Genomic DNA, 24,049 nt, shown 5'->3' on the forward strand with positions numbered 1-24,049 from the left:
AACCCCTGTTCAAAACCCCGAGTGTCACTAGATGTAAATCTGATTCAGTACATATTTCACATTTGGTTACATGGGTCTTATACCGCCAATCAGCAGTCGTATCTGTCGTTATCGTGCTGGCATAATGACGTGTTTCATAGTATATTTTATAGTATATAGGCTATATCTGAAAAAAAGATGAAATTGATACATCAGTACCTTTAAGGTGTCAATTGAGCAGGGGGTAGTAATAGCTTAAACGACTAATAAATAATGTAAATGGTCTATAATGTAAGAAATATTCGCAGTATCATATATCTGTAAGTTTTATGGTCAGAACAATTGATACGAATAAAAGTCTCCATCACTCTGGTACGGGAAAATCGTGTATTCAAATGGGCCAGCTGATCACTGACAACAACATCCGAAAATGTCTAAATAAATCTATGATAATTTTGGTTGGTTTTGGTTTGGTAAGAGTATGCTTAACATTGGAATACAAACCTCATCAACAAACGTAAATACCTGATGATACATGATGATACATCCGATCCTCAAAATTACATCTGACTAACATCGGTACAGGAAGACAATGAGATCTGTCCCTGTACCCAGGTTGCATAAGCGCCGATGAAGTCTCGGTGGACTGGACCAGTTCAGTCACTAAAAGTTGTACTGATCACACCTCTGTACTCACCATCGATGTCAGCACCCCAGTGCGAACACGCTGTACCACCGTCAGTGTCTCTGAGGTAGCGACCGCCGCCTCTGTCACCTCAGAGATGGACGACTGCAAATAAATGCCAGAAATGCTTGATATTTGATGATTTTTTAGCACAAAATTGGCCGTCATTTGGTCATTTTGAATCAGGGTGTGCACAAATTGTGCATATGAATAATATTATTGACTGGCTCTTTAGAGGCGTAATAATGCCTTGCAAAATGGGCATTTGTCGTCTAATTTACAACCCGTTCTTTACTCGATATTTAGGGCATTTCACAGTTTTTATCGCCTGAATTCATTCTTAGACCTCGAATTTAATGTACGGAGTGACAAAGGTCAGACGTCCTCTCCCTTATAACCCATAAATAAAATAACTGATCACACAAATCATATCCTATTTACACTTTATATGGCCAGAAATGTCAATGACTGCTTCATGCAAGTTTCAATTTATGTGCCGTACTTAAGTTCCAGAAATTAATCTCATTTATTTTAATTTAATTTAATTTACAAATATAAGAAAGTGTTCATTTAATTATATTCAAGAGAACAGATACATCCGAGTATTTGCTGTTTGTTACCATTTCGAATACATGCATTAAAAATATATATTATTTACACAGCAAACTATTTTTCGATATCACAATCTACGAGACCTGGGAAGGAGAGCCACACTCTAGATTTACCCGTAAGTAAGCAAATTTATACGTTCTACTGTTCTATCTAAAGCAGTATATTGATTTTCTTGGGTTTTGTACATTACAATCACAATGTCTGACATCACAGTCTGCTAGAGAGATAAATTTAAGATATTTTTAGATATCATACATGTTCTTTTGTGGTATCACTATTATTAGACATACAGGGTGTAGCCATATTGCTGTCGTATACACGTATCTATTCTATTCATGTTTCTACAGCAGTTGAATAGCCGTCAAAGAATCAAATATATTTAGTTTTTAACTATCTATAATTATATGCACTCAATCTGACCCTTTTATCTAGATTTGTTTGGAATGCAATATTTTTTTAAACAATATTGTAACGTTACGTACTGCATAAATGCATAAACACAAGTACGGTATGATTGTCTGATTTGCAAAATACATCGATGTAATTTCTGGATTTCTTTTCCTGGTTGTTGACTCTTCACGATGTGCCTCACATATAACCTAACTTTACACCTCTTTGTGTATTTGCGTATGTTTGGTATTGCAATATGTTTGTGAATATCTCGTCTTTCGATGATAATTTTGAAAATTTTTAATGTCTATCGACCGTGTCCAGGTAATAATTTGTTTTGAATGTCGATCGTCGTTGGTTTTTCCATGCTGAGTTTAAGGTGCGTCAGTGGCGACATCTGTCTTTCAAGCCGAGACAGGACAAACATGGACCAATTCATGATTATCATGTTTAGTAATTTGGGGGTTGGAAACCCGGCATCGCTATTTTATTAAAAACTACATCAACATTTTCTCGCTTCTCTACTCTCGGACCCAAGCAGTCAGCATTTCCCTGTTCACGTATATATTTCGATAATCATTACTGAAAGGAGCGATCGACTCTATATATAAATGGAACACAGTCTCGCTCCATCAGCATTTTTGGAACACAGTCAATTCACATTACATATGTATGATAAATTAACATAGACTAATTTGCTTTAAAGCTGTTTGTTTCTCTTCCACACGTCCATCCCAATTCCAAAAAATAAAATAAAATATTACATTTCATTCGATAAAATCAGAACAATAAGCCAAATAACTACTCACATAACAGAGGACACAGTTCAAGTTTCCTTCGCGAACTATATAAAGTGGCATAAATTTGAAGTGTTGTTCAGCATTTAGATACAACATCAAAAGTTCAATGTAGGATAACAAACTTAATTCCTTTAGTCCCCCCCCCACTGAAACTCAATTGATAAATATTGATCATGTCGTCAGACTACATTCACCATTAAATACAAATTAATAATCGAACATTAGTATGGCATATCAGTTATTTCTAGGTCCATGCCCTGAAATTGACCTCATTTGACGCAAATATTTTCACCCGGGTCAAATCATTATCTCGTCTTGGATGTTTTGTTTTCATATTCTGTTATTTTTGTCCATGATTGGATAGAAAAAAAACGAACTACATATACTCCATGATTTCTTTGAGTTCATTAAAAAGTAAAATCGTTTTTTGTGGGATGGAAACCTTTTGAGGTCAAACTACCCCCCCCCCATCCCACCCCCAAACTAAAGAAAATAAGTTTTTTATCTGACATCGATCGTTTGACGTTGTCCCTTAATGATAGTTAATACTCGTTGTATCCCCCAAATTGTATCATTAAAACCGTCATTTCGACCACTCCTGTGCCAGCAATCAGTGTTGGTGTTTTCAATGAGCGCGCGAGAAGAAAAACAATAGAATGCGGTCGTTTAGGCGATAAGCAGTTGATTATAAAGTGATAAGTTAGGCAAGATGAGCACTGTAGTTCAAGCGATGTTAGCATCTTTATAATTTAGTTTTAACTCGTTCCAATATTTATTTACTCACTGTTTACTAAAATATAGAACGTTGTATGTGTCTTCACTTTCATGTTGGTTCTTCTGTTGATTTATCGCAAGCAACAACGTGATTTTTCACTTGGGATTTCCAAAAAAATAACATGAATCGTTATGGAATTAATACGCACAACATCTCACCATGTTTGAACTTTTAAATTGACACTAAACATGGTCTTTTATAGTAGCACTCGAGTAAACAAGACACACCTACTGTATTTGGACTGCACCTAGAGAAATCACTGGAAAAACACCAAGATTAGAACATCCAAATACACACAGAATAATCCCACAGGTACACAGCCGCTAAGTAGTAAACAAAAAAACACATGTTAGTCTCACCTCTGATCCAGGTGATCGCGCCCTCAAACAGGGAACACCTGAGAAAAAAAATATTAAAAAAATTACATTGGTTCTTGCTAGGCATTTAAATTGGCTACGAGCAGCCATTGGTTAATTAGTGGCATTAGACCTTAATATACATACCGGAGTACATCAAATATGGTCATGTACATCCAACATCAGTAAATTATATTGTTTTATATATGAAGTACAGTTTATATATATTGGCTGGGTGCTTGGGAGAATATTCTTACCTTTCATTGGAAATATAGAAATTCAAAGTCAAGCCACTAATGCACTGAAGTATTATTTTTTCTGAGGGATACTGATTGTATTCTCAGTTAGGGCACAGGTGTGTATGGTGGTGGGAGGGGTGTGGTGTGCTGTAACATACATACAAGGCAGAGTATGACTAGTGTTACATACATGAAGTGACAAAAAGATCAGTACTGTTGAGTTGTAATATTTATTTTGTGTTCTGTTTTTTTTAAATATTCATGTATTGATAAATAATTAAAAGTGGTCCATAAATACTAATATAATTAAATATTTCATCTATTTTAAAATCATATAACACTTGCTTTATCATTTTATTAATATACAATTGTATGTATTTATTTTTTTTTAAATCTGGAAATAAATACATATATTTAGATACAATACCATTCAATGGACAAAAAAAGTGTTTTCTTTTCTGAAAATATGCCAATATGCCTGTTAATAAAAAAAATAATAAAAAATTGAAAAATACTGATAGCATCACTGAATGACACCCCCCAATATTGCATAAATAATCCCATTTTCACCCTATGAAACATTTACATATACCAAATATCAGTCTAGTGTTCTCAAAGAAGTCTGTAACGAATGGATGGATTAGTGAACTAAAAAAATATCACAAGCGTCATTAATCATTGTTTTAAATATAGTTACTTCTTTTCAAAAAACTGTGATAGTGACAAGAATGTTTTTTATGTTTGGTTACCCGTGGATGATCACAGTAATCTTCACTATGCAACTTCACCAATCCATCTATCCCTCCTCTGCTATAAGCCAAGTTCAAGTGACAAAAAGCCAGACCAGAAGCAGCTATTTTCTCAGCCATACACTTTGTAATTACCTTCTTACTTATTACACAATAGAAATTTAAGAGCGTTTATAATAAAATCAACAGAGAAGCTATGTTTACTAATATGGCTGATGTCAACATTACATTTACCAATCAAATGTTGAAGCATATGTACATCATGTTTTGCATTGTGAGCACTATATTCAGTGTGTAAATAATCATTAACCAGGTTTTCTTCAGAGTAAGATGATCGAGGTGGTAACATTTCATGAAATACAGAGAGAATATCAGAAAAGCAGCAATGTTCATGTTTCAGTTTGTCTAAAAGACCATATCTTTGCACAGAACTAACCAGAATCCTAGCATCAAAATTTATACAGTTATGTGCAACTAACACGGAATTTAATGGAATCCATTCTATAAAATTCTCGAGAGCATCTTTCTGTGATAATGTTGGTACTAAATTAAAGTTATGAAACAGTTTACCACATGTATATGTCAACCCATTTTCTTTGGATGCTGCTGGATGTATTGGCTGACAGGGGTCAACATCCTCATCAAATATTTTACCATCATAAGATGTAGCAATCTGACAAATTGAGGAATCAATACCAAATGATGTTGTTTCAAGATCAAATACAACAACAGGAGAATCTTTAAGTATTTTTACTGGAAAACTTACAGGAGCATTAACTGGTTCAGGAATACATGTAATATCAATGTAATTTCTAATTGCAATTTGTTTCGCTCCTCTTTTAATTGTATACGTCTAAGTTTGTATTTTTTGTTTTCTGTCTGCATCTTTCATTTTTCTTGCTTTATTGTCTAGTTTTATTCCCTTCACATGTGAAACAACTCCAGGAGAGAGACCATTTTCTTTGTTAACACTACAAACATATGTGTATCCGCTATTTTTCTGTAAAACTGCTGCTGCAATGCGGATATTTAAATTTTCTGATTTACTGTAATGTCTGTTTTTTGGTGCTTTAGAAGCAACAGTGTTATGAAAGCTTTCATTGGCTTGTGTTGAACTCATAAGAGAAAGTTTATTTGCACACGCAGCATAAATTTCAAAAATAGATTTTAAATCTTTACGCAATTCTACCCCAGAAAGATCTTTACCATATGGAAGACGTTTGTGGCAGTAAGTATCTGGCTGACGTTGGTAACCACACCATTTACGATCACATGATTCATGAGATTCAAATGCATGGGGAACAATGGCAAGCAAGTTTTGATTCATTAAAGCTGCCCTACCTTTGTTCTGAGTAACAGCATAGGAAAAACATGTTTGAAAATACTTGATAACACGTGGTGTTAATATTTTGTGATTTTTTAAAAGTTCATATAGTTTATTTCCTAGACCTTTTTTGGTGTGGTTCATATCTGGTCTCTTTTCAATATCTTGGTTAATTTCTTAGTTTATGAATGGTTGTTGTATCATCATCCATAGTTAAAGATACTGTTTTAGCACTAGTTTTGTTAATAGTTTTTACCACTTCAACAGCAATATCTCCTTCCATAGCTTTGGAACTCCCTGTCCAGTTTTTACGACAGTCATGTATTCTTGTGTTCATATCCCCATTTTCACAAATTTTGCATTCCTTTGAACGCACAGCATATCCCATAATTTACCAGTTGCTTCCCCTATAGCAGCACCATGACCTGACAGACTGTTTTATTCTTTGCCAGAGCCAAGGCGCTGTCATGCACCATCAAAGAAAATATCAACTTGATTTTCATGTGAACTAAGTTTTTGTTCTTCAGTTATAGCTTTAACACACAGTCGTTTTGTAACATTCTCAATACCAACACCTGCTTCTCTTTCTCTTTTCTTTAATGTCTTGTGGTGTATACGCAGTATATTCAGTGAGGCAAGGAAGTTATTCACGTAAGTCTCTCCCATTCCACTGTGTACGATTCCTATGTTATGAAATAAGAAACAACTTAGATTCAACATTTTATAAGATTAGTTTTTGCTGCCCTACATTACTAAAAGTATGATCAACAATATATGACCATAAGAGGTTAATAATTGAGATGAATCCTTAGTTTGGCTGTAAATCTTACCGGTGGCTAATTTGGTATTTACATCAAATATAGGTAATCCTTGGTTTGATTTGGCATTCCTATGTGTCGAACCTGTATACACATGGTTTACAGCACCACATCTCTGGCAAGCTATATACAGTACACTACCAAGACCATATCATCTCTCTTCCTGGCAATCCATCAGAACAAGGTGTTCACAACACACAGCACAGGCTTTTAATCCCTCAGCTAGAACAGACAGCTGTACTATTCTGCGTCCAACATTCCAATTTATAGCACTTTCTGAAGTAACTTCCGTAAAGATAAATCACATTATCATTACAGTCATCATGTAAATTAATTTCATGCAATTTGCACTACTATACTGGCTAACAGATATTGACAACAGTAAGATGTTAACATACTATCTGTGCTATTCATAGGAAATGTATGAATATTTACAGAAATAAAAAGAAACCATTATTCCAAAATCATCATTTCTAAAGGAGCCATAGGCAAAACTCTCTCACATTCAGATAAGGTACTTGTAAAAAATAACAATAATGAAAATGTTTAGGTCATGGCTTATTTTCAGAAAAAAACATTTATTGGGAGAAAATGTCCAAAAATATATATTACAATGTATTTAGAACAAAAATATTTGACACAATAACAAATAGAAAAAATAAAATTCAAGTATCTACTATAATATGCAAGTATTTTCATTTTAATTTCCTTAACAGAGCCGCAAGTTCATCATGTTACATGTAAATTTTTTCTGAAGAGTAAACAGATGAAATTTCAATGCTCTAAATTTATAACACTAGGAAAATAAATAAATGGATTTCAAAACAGCAAAATATTGAAAATATTTGAACATGCTGTTTATTCATAGTTAAAATTGTATCCCCTTGGTTATATGGAAGTGTGAGGACAATCATGCCCTCAAATTGGGAGTTTTGTGCGTATAGTTAAAATAACCAGTTCGCGGTTGAAGGCACCTCGTCATCAATAATGAAAGCTGCAGACGACGCGACAGACAAACTTCGTCAAATATTTTTTATCACAATTTCTGTATTTAGTGAAATTAGGAAAAAATAAACACTGTTTCCCCAAAAATAATCATAATCCGATGTCCATAAAAACAAATAAAATGCGAAAATATATTAATATATATTGAGTTGTGGATACAGTTGCAGGCGACTCAACCAAATGTTACGTCGCATACTGACACCGTACGTCCGTACCTGAATTTGATTCTAAAACTACTTCAGCAACTTTCTTATGTTGGCGGTTCGCCAGGATAACTGCCAATCTTCTTCTCTTCTCTTTCTCGGTCAAAAATCCTTTAAATTTACGTGCAATCGGCGATCGCGAAGCGTACTTGCTTGTTGTGGCAGCCATCTTGAAGGTTTGCTTCAAATGCGAAGAACGTATGCGCAGTGCATTTCCGCACATACAACCTTAATTATATTCAAGAGGACAGATACATCCGGGCCGTACTTCATTTCCAGAAATTAATCTCATTTATTTTAATTTAATTTACAAATAGAAAAAAATGTTCATTTAATTATATTCAAGAGGACAGATACATCCGGGTATTTGTTGTTTGTTACCATTTAGAATACCTGCATTAAAAATATATGTTATTTACACAGCAAACCATTTTTCGATATCACAGTTTACCAGACCTGAGAAGGAGAGCCACACTCTAGATCCTGACTTACTTGTAAGTTAGCCAATTTATACGTTCTGGCGTTTTTCTAAAGCAATATATTCATATTTTAATAACCGGTTTTCCTCGCGAAAAATGTTGTTGTTTTTACATTAGAAACCATGTCGAACATCATACTATGCTAGAGAGATAAATTTAGGGTATTTTTAGATATCATGCATGTTCTTTTGTGGTATCACTATTATTAGACATACATGGTGTAGCCGTATTGCTGTCGTATACACGTATCTATTCTATTCATGTTTCTACAGCCGTCGAATAACCGTCAAAGAATCAAATATATTTAGTTTTTAACTATCTATATATGAACTCAATCTGACCCTTTTACCTAGATTTGTTTGGGATGCAAAATGTTATTTTAAACAATATTGTAACGTTACGTACTGCCACAATAATGCATCAACACAAGTACGGTATGATTGTCTGATTTGCAAAATACATCGATGTAATTTCTGGATTTCTTTTCCTGATTGTTGACTCTTCACGATGGGCCTCACATAAAACATAACTTTACACCTCTTCGTGTATTTGCGTATGTTTGGTATTACAATATGTTTGTGAATATCTCGTCTTTCGATGATAATTTCGAAAATTTAAAATGCCTATCGACCGTGTCCAGGTAATAATTTGTTTTGAATGTCGATCGTCGTTGGTTTTTTCATGCTGAGTTTAAGGTGCGTCGGTGGCGACATCTGTCTTTCAAGCCGAGACAGGACAAACATTGACCAATTCATGGTTATCATGTTCAGTAATTTGTGGGTTGGAAACCTGGCATCGCTATTTTAATAAAAACTACATCAACATTTTCTCGCCTCTCTACTCTCGCACCCAAGCCATCAGCATTTCCCTGTTCACGTATATATTTCGATAATCATTACTGAAAGAAGCGAGCGACCCTATATATAAATGGAACACAGTCCCGCTCCATCAGCATTTTTGGAACACACTCAATTCACATTACATTTGTATGATAAATTAACATAGACTAATTTGCTTTAAAGCTGTTTGTTTCTCTTCCACACATCCATCCCAATTCCAAAAAATAAAATAAATATTACATTTCATTCGCTAAAATCAGAACAATAACCCAAATAACTACTCACATAACAGAGGACACAGTTCAAGTTGCGTTCGCGAACTATATAAAGTGGCATAAATTTGAAGTGTTGTTCAGCATTTAGGGACAACATCAAAAGTTCAATGTAGGATAAAAAAAACTTAATTCCTTTAGCAATTGACGTCATTAACTGGCCCCTAGATGCCAGATATCGCCATGCAAAATGTGCGTTTGTCGTCTAATTCACAACCCGATTCTTTAGGGCATTTTGCAGTTTATATTGCCAGAATTCATTCTTAGATCTCACGTTCAACATACAGAGTGACAAAAGCCAGACCTCTGTTATAACCCATAAATAAAATGACTGATCACACAAATCATATCCTAGTTTTACGTTATATGGCCAGAAATGTCAATGACTGCTTCAAACAGGTTTCAATTCACATTCCGTACTTAAATTCCAGTAACTAATTTCATTTATTGTCAATTTAATATACAATTATATTCAAGATGCCAGACACATTCGGGCTTTTCCTGATTTTTACCATTTTCAATACGCACATTTTCTGATTTTTGCTGGTATATGCAATACAAATATATATTAGTTACACAACAAACTATTTTTAGACCAGGAAGAACCAGACCAGGAAGAAAAACCACACCCTAGATCCAGATTTACCTGTAGGTTAGCCAATTTATACGTTCTATCGTTTTTATAAAGCAGTATATTCATATATTGATAATTGGTATTCCTAGGGGAAAGATGTTTTTTATTACAAACATTACAAACCATGTCGGACATCACAGTTTGCCAAAGAGATAACTTTCGGATATTTTTTTAGATATTATGTATGTTGTTTTGTGGTGTCACTATTTTATATATTAGATATACATAACCCACATGATGTAGACTCGAGCAGAATCGATATATTTTGACAAAGAGGATTTGACCTCAGTTCAAAAAGAAAAAAAAATAGACTGAGATACAGTGGGGCACACGGCCAATCAGCTTTTTTTGCAAGTTCAGAAAATACGGCAAGCCAGACGAAGGTAGATAATTTTCAGAACCGGAGGTCTTCTCGGAATCATGAATTTCCAACTGTTCCTCGACCCGTCGCCAAATATTTACGGCAACACCAAAATTTGACACTTTGTTTTTTTCTGATGCCGAATAAATTATTTATAAATGTCAAGCTCTGTTTGATTTTGCCGTGGCATGTGGCTCGTTTTTACTATCACAGAGGGACTGGTTTGTGAAAAACCTTTCAAACCGTCTCGACGAGCCACTGATCATGACTCAATTTTGATGTCAAATGTTACCGGGCCGACATGACTTTGGCAACGTTATTTCAATAAAAAAAACATAAAAATTGTTCTCGCTCCTCTACTCTCGGTTCAACGGAGTCGGCATTGCCCTATTCAAAATAACGAAATAACGCCATGCAAAATGGGCGTTTGTCGTCTACTTCAAAACCCGATTTATAATCAATATTTAGGGCACTTCACAGTTTTTATCGCCAGAATACATTTTTAGATCGCACATTCAATGTACAGATTGACAAAATCCAGACCCCTGCTCCCCCACAACCCATAAATAAAATGACTGATCACACAAATCATATTCTAGTTACACTTTATATGGCCAGAAATGTCAATGACTGCTTCAAACAGGTCTCAATTCACATTCCATACTTAAGTTCCAGGAATTAATTTAATTTACAAATAGAAAAAAAGTGTTTTTAATTATATTCAATACATCTGGGCATTTCCTGTTTTTTACCATTTTGAATACGCACAATTTCTGTTTTTTGCTGGTATATGCAATACAAATATATATTAGTTACACAGAACACCATTTTTTAGATATCACTGTCTGCCAGACCTGGGAAGGAAGTCCACACTCGACATCCAGAATTACCTGTAAGTTAGCAAATGTATACGTTCTGGCGTTTTTTTCTTAAATAATATGTTTATATATTAAGAACTAATTTTCTTTTTTTACATTACAAACCATGCCGGTTATCACAGTCACTTTAGGAAATATTTAGATATTATGCATGTTGTTTTGTGGTATCACTATTTTATATATTAGATATACATAACCCACACGATGAATCTATGGCGTATCTACAGTCGTGATGTAGACTATGGCCATTTGTTTATTGAATTAATGGATAGTTTTCAAATATGCTAATTTCAGTGTTATTACAAAATGTTGTTGTCAAACAGTGATATCCATTATCCATATGGTTTAAACTTTAATTGTTCAAATAAATAAATCAACTGATTTGCCACATATATTATAGCCTAGTGGCAGTTTATTTGAACAAACGTTTTAGACTTGTCAAATGAATTACTATTTACACTTCCCACGTCCAGCACTTATACATAACAAATATTTATTTTTAATACTCAAAAGTGTGAAGAGGTGAAACACGTCATTTTCCATGGTACACCATTTAGCCACTGTTGGTGCTTCCATCCACCCAAAATGTACATTTATACCATATTTCTAATAATAGCTAATGCTTTTCACATTCGAGGGGGGCAAGGCCTTTTGTCTTTAGTCTGGTGGTTTTCAGAAATAATTGATATAAAAATGTAAGGTGGTTAATGTTGCAGAATATGCCCATCTCTAAATTTGTATTCAAGGAATGTAAAATTTCATCGCAGATAATTTGTCTTATAGGTGGAGCAACAGAATAAGCACTAAGTGATGGAGCTGCTTTTGTCGTCTCTCATGTCATCCCCCATAAGTTTGATTCTTGGAATAGTGGGATCTCTACTATATCTGTAAGTAATATATGATTTAAACCTGGATTGTAATTGTGTACACTGAAATTTGGTGATAATAAATTGGGATAATTTAACTTTGGAGATTTTAATAAAATATAATTGGAGAAAACATCAGGTCAAAGCAGCAATATTGTATTGCTACCAAATGTACATTGCTTTGTCATTTTGTATTTGTTATTGCTGTCCATGTCCCTAGAAAGTGTGCAATGGTACAAAAAGAATTCTCATTTCTTGGAACTATTGCAGTTTGGGATTATTCAGTGTGATTATAGGCCTCTCAATATACAGAATGATGTCACCAAACAGCGCCTTTCCTAATCAGGACAATAAGAGCGTGATAAGGGTGAATCAGACCGTTCTATGACGCCCATATTTAACATATCTTTCACCTCCTTAATGACTATTTTTTGTCTATCAAAGGAGTTGCAAATTATGTCTGGAGACCGACACTTAAACCATTATCTGCTTGATCTGGTCTGTGGATATGCATGTTAACAACTCTACAGCATCTACTTGTGTGTGCGTAATAAAATAAAATGTTTCTCACCTGTATTCAAGGTCTTTCTCTCATACTTTTTTAATATGTTGGTCTAGTATAATTTCAGTTTACCAATTGTGTCTATGCGATAGTCCACCTGCCCTACTCGCTCTTTAATTTCATATGGCCCTTGCATACGCAGTTCACCTACAGAAGTGGGCAACAAAAGCAAAACCTGGTCACCAACGTTTCTTTGTCAAAATGCAATCTATATCTCTCATTTAACTTCCTGCTGTGCAATCGGCCAGGGGGATTTCAAACAATTATCATGTTAAGTACATAGTCTTATTGCGGATGGCATCTGGATTGGTAGCCTCCTCTGTCCACAGACCTTACCGCACACTAGTTCAAAAAGTTAGAAGCCTGGGCCAGCCTGAACCTGCTCACAGTATGCAAACAATATAGGTGATATACACCAATCCCAATTCTTTTTGTTATTCAGTAAACATGTCCTTTAAAGTGGCACTAAATCAATTTAGCAGAACATTGCATTGTGAGTGATTATGAGTAGTAGTCAGCTCCTTAATTGACAACAGCCTACTCACCTCCCCAATCACATCACTCACAAACTGTAAATAGTAGTTCCGGGACTCCTAATCAACAATGCATATGCATAAGGAACAATGCATCAGCTACAACTTATGTTGCACTGATTGCATAATCGACCACAGTTATGATATAGTGATGACCAATTAAAGGGCAGTGGTGAGATATTTGTGGGAAATTTGTGTTGATAAATATTGATTTTTCCACAATCCAATGCGCTCTTCTAATGGGTAACACAAGTATGAGGTTAACCTGGGCGCGATTTGCACGAATTACCGCCGGTAAGTCCTTTGATACGTATATTTACCAATCACCTAAAAATACATAATTAAAGCTTGCTAACGTTTCAGTTTGTACTCATTTACCTGTACAACAGTCAAAGACGCCACCTTTGTTTATTTTAGACCCATATATCTCGCACATGCGTGGCGCAATGACTCCCACCCTTTAAAGTGCCAAGTTTTATTGATTCAACAAAATCCATCACCTTATTAAAAAGTATCGTACCCAAAGGGATCTTTCCTATTTCCCCTTTTGGATAAGTGTGTTGACAATGATGGGGAGTGAAAATGACGATACAGAAACCCTATTTTAAAGAGGAAATTGTAGATATTTGAAGTGCCAGTATTTATTTTCAGTACTTTTGTAGCCAATTCCCTTGCTCACATCAAAGTTGGATCACTATTTTGTGCTGCTTTTAACCCTTAGTTGTGATCAAAACTTTTAATGAAACACTTTGGACCTTAAGAGGGAATTTGGGTTTGTCCCTAGACCAAAACTGTGATCTTGTCTCTACCCCATGCACTACGTAAGTCAGTTTACTTTTAGAGAACACTTTTCCTACGGTCGTTTTTCCCACTGAGTTCGGATTTCTTCAATATTAACACCCTAGAAAAGGTATGTGACCTCCCGGAAAATTTACCTTGCAAACTTGGCTATGACCGTTTTCAGATATAAGTGTCATAGGAACTTCTGTTTGAACACCCCTTGCCCTTTCCTTGGAAGCCTAGCCTCATGAGGGCATGATGATGCTTCTCTGCCTTATTATTATACCATAAAGGGTATTCAAAACTGGGTCCCCTCCCAGTGTATTATGGTGTATACAATTCAAATTCTGCTATACCAGTCCTAATTCTAGATCCACCAATTAGTAAAGTGCCTTCTTCCTCACTCAATTGCGATGAGTGCACCTAAGAGCCAAGATGTTTACCATCATCCATTGACCAGGATTTGGTCATGACCCAACTTATCATACCAGCAACACAGCGTTTTTAGTACACATGTAGATGTATTGTGAATACCAGTGTACTGTCGATTTTCATCACAGCAATCAACGCAGGTAGCCATCTCACCCATAGTATTAAGGGCACTCTCTCCGACTTGCATTGCAACTTCATAACTGCAAGTGTATAGATACTGCTCTCTAGCAAATAAATCCATTAGTGCATCTACTGTATTTTTAATACCTGACGGTTCAATCCATCGTAGCGCCAAATAATGTTTTAGCAAAATTAATTGCGTAGCCGTTTCAAACTTAGCAAGTCTAGATTGTCTGAATTGTCTCTTAATCCTTCCTCGGTAAGATGGTATACTTTTAGCATAGCGCATTTCACGCTCGCCCAATTCTTAGTCTACTCAACATCTAATGCAATATATATGCTTTACCTGACAATCGCCCCATTACATGCGACCCCCATACATCTTGGCTCCATTGGCATAAACATCCATATTCTCACATTGTACAAAATCAGGAAAGTCTTTAATATTAATTGCAAAAGGGGAGGTTTTAGATTTAGGTGTAGATTTTCGGCTTTTTACATTACCCTAAGACAATTTAACACAATATGTATGTCATAGGGAATATATGAAATATATGTTCGTTCTTTTGACAGGTACTCAACATGGACATTCTCTACTTTCAAGAAAATGGGAGTCCGTGGTCCGACACCATGGGCACTGATAGGCAACATATTAGAGTATAGAAAGGTAAGGGTCATTTGTAGACAATACAGACATCTTATTGTTTTGTACAGCGGATCAGACGTCCTCTATGTCCTAAATGGAATCATAGAATATTGTATTTTATATTACAACTCGATATTGATTGCTTATAATTATTTGTTCTGCCAGGAAGTGATAGTTAAGCACTTAGAATGGACAAAGAAGTACGGAAAAGTGTGCGGGTATGTCTGTATTTGGAAATTATTTTATTATTATTCAAATCATACGTCATGATACAAAATAACCAATCGAAGTATGTATTTGCAACTAGTCACAGTAAATGTCATGAAAAATTAATTTCGTGAATATTGTGTATCCGTAGTAAAAATATTGACGGTTCATACTATATTGTCTGTTGAAATAATTATATCAATTGTGATATCTATCTCATCTGATGATGCAATGATTACAACGTGCATATTCCCATTCGATGCGTCATTAAGATACAAATCTCAAATCAAATTTAAATTGATATGTTCTTGTATTTATGTTCCTCCTTTTTTTGGAAATTTATAATTCAGAATCTATGAAGGACGTAGTCCAACGTTACTCGTCACGGACCCTGAGATGTGTAAACAGATATGTGTAAAACACTTTTCGTCGTTCAAGAACAGAAAGGTAATCACAAGCTGGATGCACACTCAATAAATTTGCGTCGCAAACCTGTACACAGAAGTGGGCTGTAACAGCTTTCAGTTTGTATAAGTAAAGTTAAAGCTTTATGAATGCACCGAACTTGAATGTAATGTAATGTTATTAGCCTCGCCTGTTATATATAATTATTGTTCCCGAGTCGCTGTTATTGGCCCAGATCGAAGGGTGTGGCCATGAACAGCCATTTGCGGAAGATAATATGAGTGGTTTAAAGTAGCGTTCATACAGTGCTTGGTTTGGGCCTGACAATAATTGCCACGTGATTACACAAACACATTTGCTAAATTTATGAATTCGAATGAGAGCTATTACTGCCTTTCTTATGGTCCGATCAAGTAAGAAAGGTTTGTGCATGTGATGTGAAAGCGCCGAAAAACCAGCGATAATTTAGCCTAGATTTTCTTTGGAAAAAATGTACAATGATGCACAAACGCCTCGGCATATATCCTCCGCGATTAATTGCTTTGTGTTTTCATTTATCCGGTTGAAAAACAGAATACACTAACATGAGTATATTGACGAAAATTGGCGAGTGCTCAGCGCCATAGGTAACAGAGCTATGCATATAATAAATCCCCAAAACGAGTTAAAATCACTTTCTGTGAAGTAACGCATTCGAATATATCATCCATCTGTAGCAGTTCAAGTGTCCCGTATGTTATGGCATCGGACATGCATTGAGTAATAAACGTGAGTTATTTAAAACAAAGAAAATGCCCGGAGGAATATGTAGGACAATTCCTCTGCAGAACATGCACAACTGAAAATCTATAAACTTACCACGCTGGGAAATCTAGAGCAGAATCGATGAAGTTGAAAAATAGAGCTAGCCGGAGCTGCGCTTAAAGTGGCAACAATGGCGGACTCTTGTAAAGCGCGATTATATTTTTTTGAATATTTCTGAATAAGATTTATTTACAGTACTGTATACAACGTTCATTGCTACGTGGTATTACAATAGGTGGTTTTCCGTTCAACTGCGAGATCTCGTGAAATGCATGAAAGACGCGCGTCGAACGTCTGCCGCAAAAATCAAACGATTTGATTTTGAACTAGAATTTCTTTTTTTCGTAGCTCACATCGACCGGCCGATCTTCGACAGAGGAATATTGCTTTCGGATACCCTTACTTAATCGAAATTGTGTATCATCAAATGTGTACAGCTGTTTTTACGTTCGATTTCACGCATAACGCGTGATTCTCGCAGTGAACTGAAAATGGTCTATTATTAATCATAGTGTTATTGTTGGCAAGTGAGGTAACATTTCCCACTCTTGTCAAGAAAAATTTAATGAATATATTCTCGCCGTTATTATCTCAAAGATGCAATGGGTACCGAAAAAAGTCGCACGTAAACCAAATCGCACAAAACCAACTCGACGAATACGAGTTCGATTTCAAACACTGGTGATTTCGATCTTACGGTATCGGTGTTGTCGATTTCGATGTAAAAGTGTCGATGACGACCTTGATTTGTGGGTCATTTCAATACGTTTTCAAACTGAACGTATATATCAGCACTCCACACGCCTATGATTTTTAAAGTTAATCAGCAGTCTGTTTATTACCTATTCAAATACTTTATTTTTGACGTTACCGAACTCATCAACAATCATTCATTCCGTTTATTGAAATGAACTAACGTTACTCCTGGACAGGTATACCTGCAATAAGTAAAAAAAATGTCTAGTGAAATCCCCGCAAACCCCGTCCAACAAAATTGCAAAATGATTACATGTATGCATTAGAAGTACGTGGCCGTGACGATTATATACATTTTGTTGTTCGGGCGAGTTGGTTTTGGTGCGGACTAACCTTAAATCGTTTGCAATAACACGCCAACTATATCATGGAATTGCTATGGTTTCTTCCAGAACCATCGTCTAAATAGCAAACCAATGGATTCAGATTTATTACAACTTGATTATGAGCGTTGGAAGGTTATACGGAAAACGCTGACCCCTTCTTTCAGTCGCTCCAAAATGACACTGGTAAGTTTTGTGATGTACACCTAACCAAATAAGTGTTAACGTCGTTGGATTAAAAAGTTTGTTTGACAGAATATAATACTTCACTTCTTTGATTCAGTGATGAATTAAAATTAATACTTAAACTAGTTTTACATTTACATACATATATATATATATATATATATATATATATATATATATATATATATATATATATATATATATATATATATATATATATATATATATATATATATATATATATATATATATATATATGTACATTTGGCACCGAATAATCGTTAAATACAACGTCTAAATTGTGTCAACAGTTTTTAAACAAGAGTCATTTGGTTAGTAAAATGCAAACAATCACGAATTCATTTGTAATTTTATAATGACTAGTTGATTTCACTAACAGTATTTTAAAATTGAACTTGTAATAAGGTTCATATGTAGTAGGGCTCCGAAATGTTAACAGTGTATATACAAAAGGGTTTAAATAAATATATTAATATAATAATAAAATCAGTACAGGTCTTAAGTCCTCGCGAATCTGCATATGTACCTTCAGCTACACTAAACCTTTTCTATAATTTTTCAGATGTCTCCTCTCATCAGCAGATGTGCCGATGAGTTAATAAAAAACATGGAGGCACATTGCAAAGAAGGAAAGATAGTAGAGTGTAAAGAGTAAGTATTGTCACTATGAAATCAAATTCATATTGTTAATATAAAAGTACATATTTAATCGATGTATGGTTTCACAATCATAATTTATAATGTGAAAGATTATTCCAGCAAAGAGATTTTAATTTAACAGAAACTTGCAAAGTTGAGGAAAGGTATACTGTCACACCCCAAGTAAGGAAATGCAAATGGTTACACACCAAATAAGAAAATGCAAATTGTCACACACCAAAAAAGAAATACAAATTGTTTCACACCAAATAAGGAAATCAAACTGACAAACACCAAATAAGGAAATGCAAATTGTTACACACCAAATAAGGGAACACAAATTGTCACACACAGATTAAATAAAAACTGTCAAACACCAAATAAGGAAATGTAAATTGTCGCACTTAGTTACAATACACTTACAATACTGAATTCAAACAATTACTCTCCGAAGGAATGAATACAAACTGGACACAAATTGTCACAATCTAAATACTGGACACAGACTGTCTTATATGACACTGCAAATACAGAAATGCAAATTGTTTCTGCTGACCCTCCAAATAAGAAAATAGAAAATGTCACACTTCACATAAAGAAATATAAACTGTGGGATTTATCAGTTGTAAGTTATATTGTGATTCACATTTGGTTTGAAACTGTTTATATAGAGAGTATATGCTGGGATTTCGATATGAACAATAAATCTCTATCAGAAAATTAATGATTTATTTGCAATTGAAATTTAGTTTTATCATCAAGTCATTGAAACGTACACGCGATTTACCGTTCGACAATAACAGATGAACCATTTCACAAAATAATTATAAGAATTGTATGCATGCACACTAGCCTTTTTATTTGTCCATGGACAGCAAATATGCCACTCAGAAAATCTAGAAGGATTTATATGTGACAACAAATTTGCTCATGAATATCATTGTACTTTCTAAGTTTGTTTTATTTGGCACGCACCCGAATTCGACATATTGCAGAATGTGCTTCAATAAAGACGATAATCACTTGATCGATTAAGGGGAAAATATTTCTCATTTCTGATTTCAAAATTAAAAGGCCTTTCAACAAAAGCTTGCAAACAGTATAGGTACCATTTTAACAGTATTTTGAAAAGATACATACATGGTTATCTTTCAGTTTGTTTGGTGGTTATGTTATGGACACTATTGCAAGTGCTGGATTTGGGGTAGATATTAGTTCGCAATCGCAACCAAAACATCCATTTGTGGAAAACGCCAAAGCGGTATTCAAAACTGGTGTGTTCCACCCGGTGTTTGCTATTGTGTGTAAGTACATATATGGGGGTTGTTAATTCACCTAGGTTTGAAACATCCCTGGAATATTTAGTTTAGTCTTGCACTGTACTTGGAATAAAGCAATTATAGACATCAATGATATCGCAATATTAAAAGAGCTTAACAATCTCATATATTGTCTTTTTTTCTAGATTTCTTTCCATTTCTTACTCCACTCCTGAACTTGTTTAAGATTCCATTTATTCCGAAAAAAACTATTAGCTATTTTACTGACGTTATTGAGCAGGCTATAAAGGTAAGAGAAAGTGACGAAGATGCTAGCCAGGTAAGTGATATTACGGTCCGTTTCAGTGATATTAAATCTGATAAACGAATCAGGTCATGTACCAGCCTGCCTTGCATAATAGTTCTACATGACCTGATAGTGAATTGCTTTGTCGTATTACTGTACTAATTATAATGTATACGATCATGATAACATATGTCTTGAATTATAATCAGACGAACTTTTTACAGAGAGTTGACTTCTTACAACTCATGTTAAATGCCCACGATGTTTATGATGAATATGTAAAGAACAAAGAAGATGAAGAGGATGCTGATGATAAAGGCGAGAACGGAGAAGAATACATTAAAGATGACATGTCATCTTCAGTTAATTCGTGTAAGAGATTAAGTAAGGATGAAATAATTGCACAGGTACGTTGAACACAAATTCCTATTCCTATTCCTATTCCATCTTCTTCGTAACTAAAAGAATCAGCACGACGAATCATATTTCTGTCTCAAATGGCGGCCTGAGTGATATTTTGGTAAAACATGGTGATCCAGAAGATGACTTCACGAGAAATGTTTTGTTGGCTCGGGTTTGTTATATATATTATATATCCATTTTTATATCCTGCATCTGCATTCCGGTCCCTTCTCTTCTCTTCCCTAAATACTTTATTTCACCAACCTTACATACTTCTACACTCTTGAACTAGTGTTCTATCTAAAATTCAATGGTGTTTCTAAACTTTCAAATCACTAATTATCCAAGTCATCAGTCATCAGTATGCTCGCCAGTCATGCTACTACCTAATGAATGATCTCATCTTATTACATCAGTCTATTGTCTTCTTGGTTGCTGGATATGGAAGTATCCACGCCGCGATGTCATTGGTGTGCTATAATTTGGCAACCAATCCGGAAACGCAAGAGAAGTTACAGAGAGAAATTGATGAGGTCATGTGTAACTATGACGCTGTTGGATTTGAGGCAGTCAGCAAGATGACATATTTGGATATGGTAATTTCAGAGACATTCAGAATATTTCCCCCTCATCGCAGGTATGTAGTGATATTTATAGTAGCAACCATTTGACAGTTTTTAAAATCATCTATGAAACGTTGGGATTTATGATTTTCCATATTTCAGAACCAGCCGATTACATTTTGGCTATGTGACATTAATTTGAGAAGCATATTAGTTAATTCTGCGAAATGGGAGTTCTGAAGATTACGTTCATTACAGTTGCATTACTAGGAATATTGCATTACCTGAGTGACGATAACTGTGTTCCTATTATATGTTCTTTTCTTTAACTTGTACTCATAGACTGATTCGCGAATGCAACCAAGACATTAATATTAATGGAATAAATATCCCCAAAGGAATGACTGTGGTCGTCTCTCCTTATGTCATCCATCATGATCCAGACAATTATCCAGATCCAGAGAAGTTCATCCCAGAAAGGTGTGTATAAACAAATTTACAAAAATAGTATATTATTTTCATTTGGTCTTTCAACGTGCTGTACGCGTGAGGGAATGACAAATTATATTTGAGTTGTGATCATGCAATGTTTGTCTGCGTTCAACAACACGCTGTTTCGAGCCACCACTTTCTAAAACTAAAACGTTTTGGAATGCTTATTGTTAGATATAGGCTCGTAATTTGCGTCTACTTATATTTATCCAATTGTGATGTCTGCACAAAACTAGAACGTCATTAAAGCGGGGGAATCGTCACCTACGCATGCGTCAGGTGGCCTAGCGTGTCATTGTTTACAAACAAGCGTCTACCCATGAGCCTTTGCGTTCTTAGCGTGTGTTGTTATCATCGCTTGGAACTCAATTCCCGCGCGTGCGTAGGTGACGACCCTCCTGCTTTTAAATAAACTAGTAATGAAATTATTCTTTCACATACTTCTTCATTATAGATTCACTAAAGAAGAGAAAGAGAAGCGACATCCATATGCCTGGATACCGTTTGGTGCTGGACCTCGTAACTGTATTGGTATGAGATTTGCATTGATTGAAGCAAAGATTGGATTGGTTCGTGTACTGCAGAAGTTCACCTTTGAACCCTGTGCAGAAACGGAGGTACATACCACGTGATAAGGAATATATCTATTTCCCCCACTTAGGCGGTTATATTTTAGCTGGCGTGGTTTGTTCTATGAATTTTTTTTTTATATTTAATTATTGTCAGGAGAGGGTTTCTTTTGATATAAAGCCTAATAGTGAATTGTATTTAGATTTTGGAAGAGGTCAGGATTTGATTGCCATTTTGGTTGTTAAGAAGACGGATATTTTAAATCATTCAAACCTAAAACGTTTATCGTCAACATTTCATAAAATACATAAGTAGGGTTACATTTATTGAAACATGAACCACTCGATTATATGTTTGGGAGAGTTGGTCCAATTGCTATGAAGATATGGCTTTTTGGATGATTCGTCACCATTTTAGGTATAACTAAAATGGTTGTGGACAAATTTCATGACATTTATGTTTACTTTTGCAACGAACATCAATGAATTAGATTTTGTCAGAGGCAATTGAAAATAGTGTTAATGCAGACATAATCATAATTAAAACAAGACAAAAAATTCATGGCGCTTGCAGAGAGAAAAGTGCAAAATATAAACACACACAATGAAATAGAATAAAAAAAATCAAATGGAATGAAAACAAAGTTCAAAATGTAAATACAATGGATTATTTATTTATTTTTCATTTACAGAATCCTCCTGTGTTTGGTAACCAAGTTATGGTGTCTCCACCGAATGGTATTAAACTCAGAGTTAAATCACGAGAATGAAATCATTACTGCTTAGTTTAACGATGATTTGTGTCTTATAACGTATATTATATAATGTTTTTGTCATTCTTTTTAATAGTGTATGCATGTACAATATAGTTACAATTATAAGATGTTTGGATGGATGTAGTTAGCTGAGTTTAAATATCATCACGGTGTTATGATAGCGACTTTACGTTCGCACATTCGGTTCACACGCCGTTGCACTATTGTTTGGAATCAACAACTTGCATGTTTAGGGTAAAGAATAAGGGTATAAACATATATTCCAGGAATTTGATAAATAGATTGTTTACTTATTATATTTAGTAGTGGCAACTTTGCAAGGCTTTAACCGTGAGACATATCCAAGGTAATCACGTGATCGTGCCAACGACGGTGGTGATTGGCTGATCACATGTTTACCCTGTCACGCCTTGGAGACTTGACTTTTAAGATAGTTAAGATAGAGAGTTTGTAACCTTCTGTAAGAGGAGAGATAGAGGGGGGAGGGAGAGAAGGAGAGAAATGGGTGAATAAAGCTGGACTTATACTGCACAATATAGTTACAATCATAAGATGCTTGGATGGATGTAGTTAGCTGAGTTTAAATATCATCACGGTGTTATGATAGCGACTTTACGTTCGTACATTCGGTTCACACGCTTGTTTAGAATCAACAACTTGCATGTTTAGGGTAAAGAATAAGGGTATAAACATATATTCCAGGAATTGATAAATAGATTGTTTACTTATTATATTTAGTAGTGGCAACTTTGCAAGGCTTTAACAGAGAGACACATGCCTTGTAATCACGTGATCGTGCCAACCACTGCAGCGATTGGCTGATCGCATATTTACTCTGCCACGCCTTAGAGACTTGGCTTTTAAAATAAAGAGTTTGTAATCTTTTGTAAGATGGGGAATGAAGGAGAGAATTCGAAATGGGTGAATAAAGCTGAACTATCTGTAATGAACTAATGTGTATTCCTTTGGGTCGAATCTTGTATCTCTACGTGTAAGTGTTATC

At 35.0% G+C, this 24,049-nt stretch overlaps 2 protein-coding genes across 2 annotated transcripts; one reads left to right on the forward strand and one right to left on the reverse strand.

The window, feature by feature from the left end:
• Window positions 1-160: 160 nt before the first annotated feature.
• LOC146731595 (uncharacterized) lies at window positions 161-6,297 on the reverse strand. The gene is made up of 6 exons (XM_085492943.1): window positions 6,166-6,297; window positions 5,765-5,933; window positions 4,820-5,362; window positions 3,601-3,638; window positions 677-769; window positions 161-166 (listed from the first exon to the last, which is right to left on the reverse strand). The coding sequence occupies exons 1-6, from the start codon at window positions 6,295-6,297 to the stop codon at window positions 161-163; spliced, it is 981 nt and encodes a 326-aa protein (XP_085349069.1).
• A 2,020-nt stretch (window positions 6,298-8,317) lies between these two features.
• LOC102807584 (cytochrome P450 3A29-like) lies at window positions 8,318-23,996 on the forward strand. The gene is made up of 14 exons (XM_085492738.1): window positions 8,318-8,429; window positions 12,182-12,285; window positions 15,265-15,358; window positions 15,503-15,555; window positions 15,895-15,991; window positions 17,902-18,018; window positions 18,602-18,690; window positions 19,834-19,982; window positions 20,144-20,277; window positions 20,469-20,651; window positions 21,063-21,283; window positions 21,552-21,689; window positions 22,156-22,318; window positions 22,963-23,996. The coding sequence occupies exons 2-14, from the start codon at window positions 12,209-12,211 to the stop codon at window positions 23,038-23,040; spliced, it is 1,593 nt and encodes a 530-aa protein (XP_085348864.1). The 5' UTR covers window positions 8,318-8,429; window positions 12,182-12,208; the 3' UTR covers window positions 23,041-23,996.
• The last annotated feature ends 53 nt before the right edge of the window (window positions 23,997-24,049 follow it).

The sequence above is a fragment of the Saccoglossus kowalevskii genome, chromosome 18, assembly GCF_978046115.1.
Source record: "Saccoglossus kowalevskii chromosome 18, keSacKowa6.1, whole genome shotgun sequence".
NCBI lineage: Eukaryota > Metazoa > Hemichordata > Enteropneusta > Harrimaniidae > Saccoglossus > Saccoglossus kowalevskii.

Excerpts from the sequence above, each read along its gene's own strand:
- LOC146731595 (XM_085492943.1), bottom strand. The coding sequence starts at position 6,297 with ATGGGATATGCTGTGCGTTCAAAGGAATGCAAAATTTGTGAAAATGGG. Across the intron at positions 5,363-5,764 it reads TCTTTCTGGGGTAGAATTGC|TTAATGCTCCTGTAAGTTTT; the intron begins GTAAAGATTTAA and ends TTCCTGAACCAG. Across the intron at positions 3,639-4,819 it reads TATGCTTCAACATTTGATTG|GTGTTCCCTGTTTGAGGGCG; the intron begins GTAAATGTAATG and ends TTTTTTTCTCAG.
- LOC102807584 (XM_085492738.1), top strand. The coding sequence starts at position 12,209 with ATGGAGCTGCTTTTGTCGTCTCTCATGTCATCCCCCATAAGTTTGATT. Across the intron at positions 15,992-17,901 it reads CGTCGTTCAAGAACAGAAAG|AACCATCGTCTAAATAGCAA; the intron begins GTAATCACAAGC and ends GGTTTCTTCCAG. Across the intron at positions 20,278-20,468 it reads GTGACGAAGATGCTAGCCAG|AGAGTTGACTTCTTACAACT; the intron begins GTAAGTGATATT and ends AACTTTTTACAG.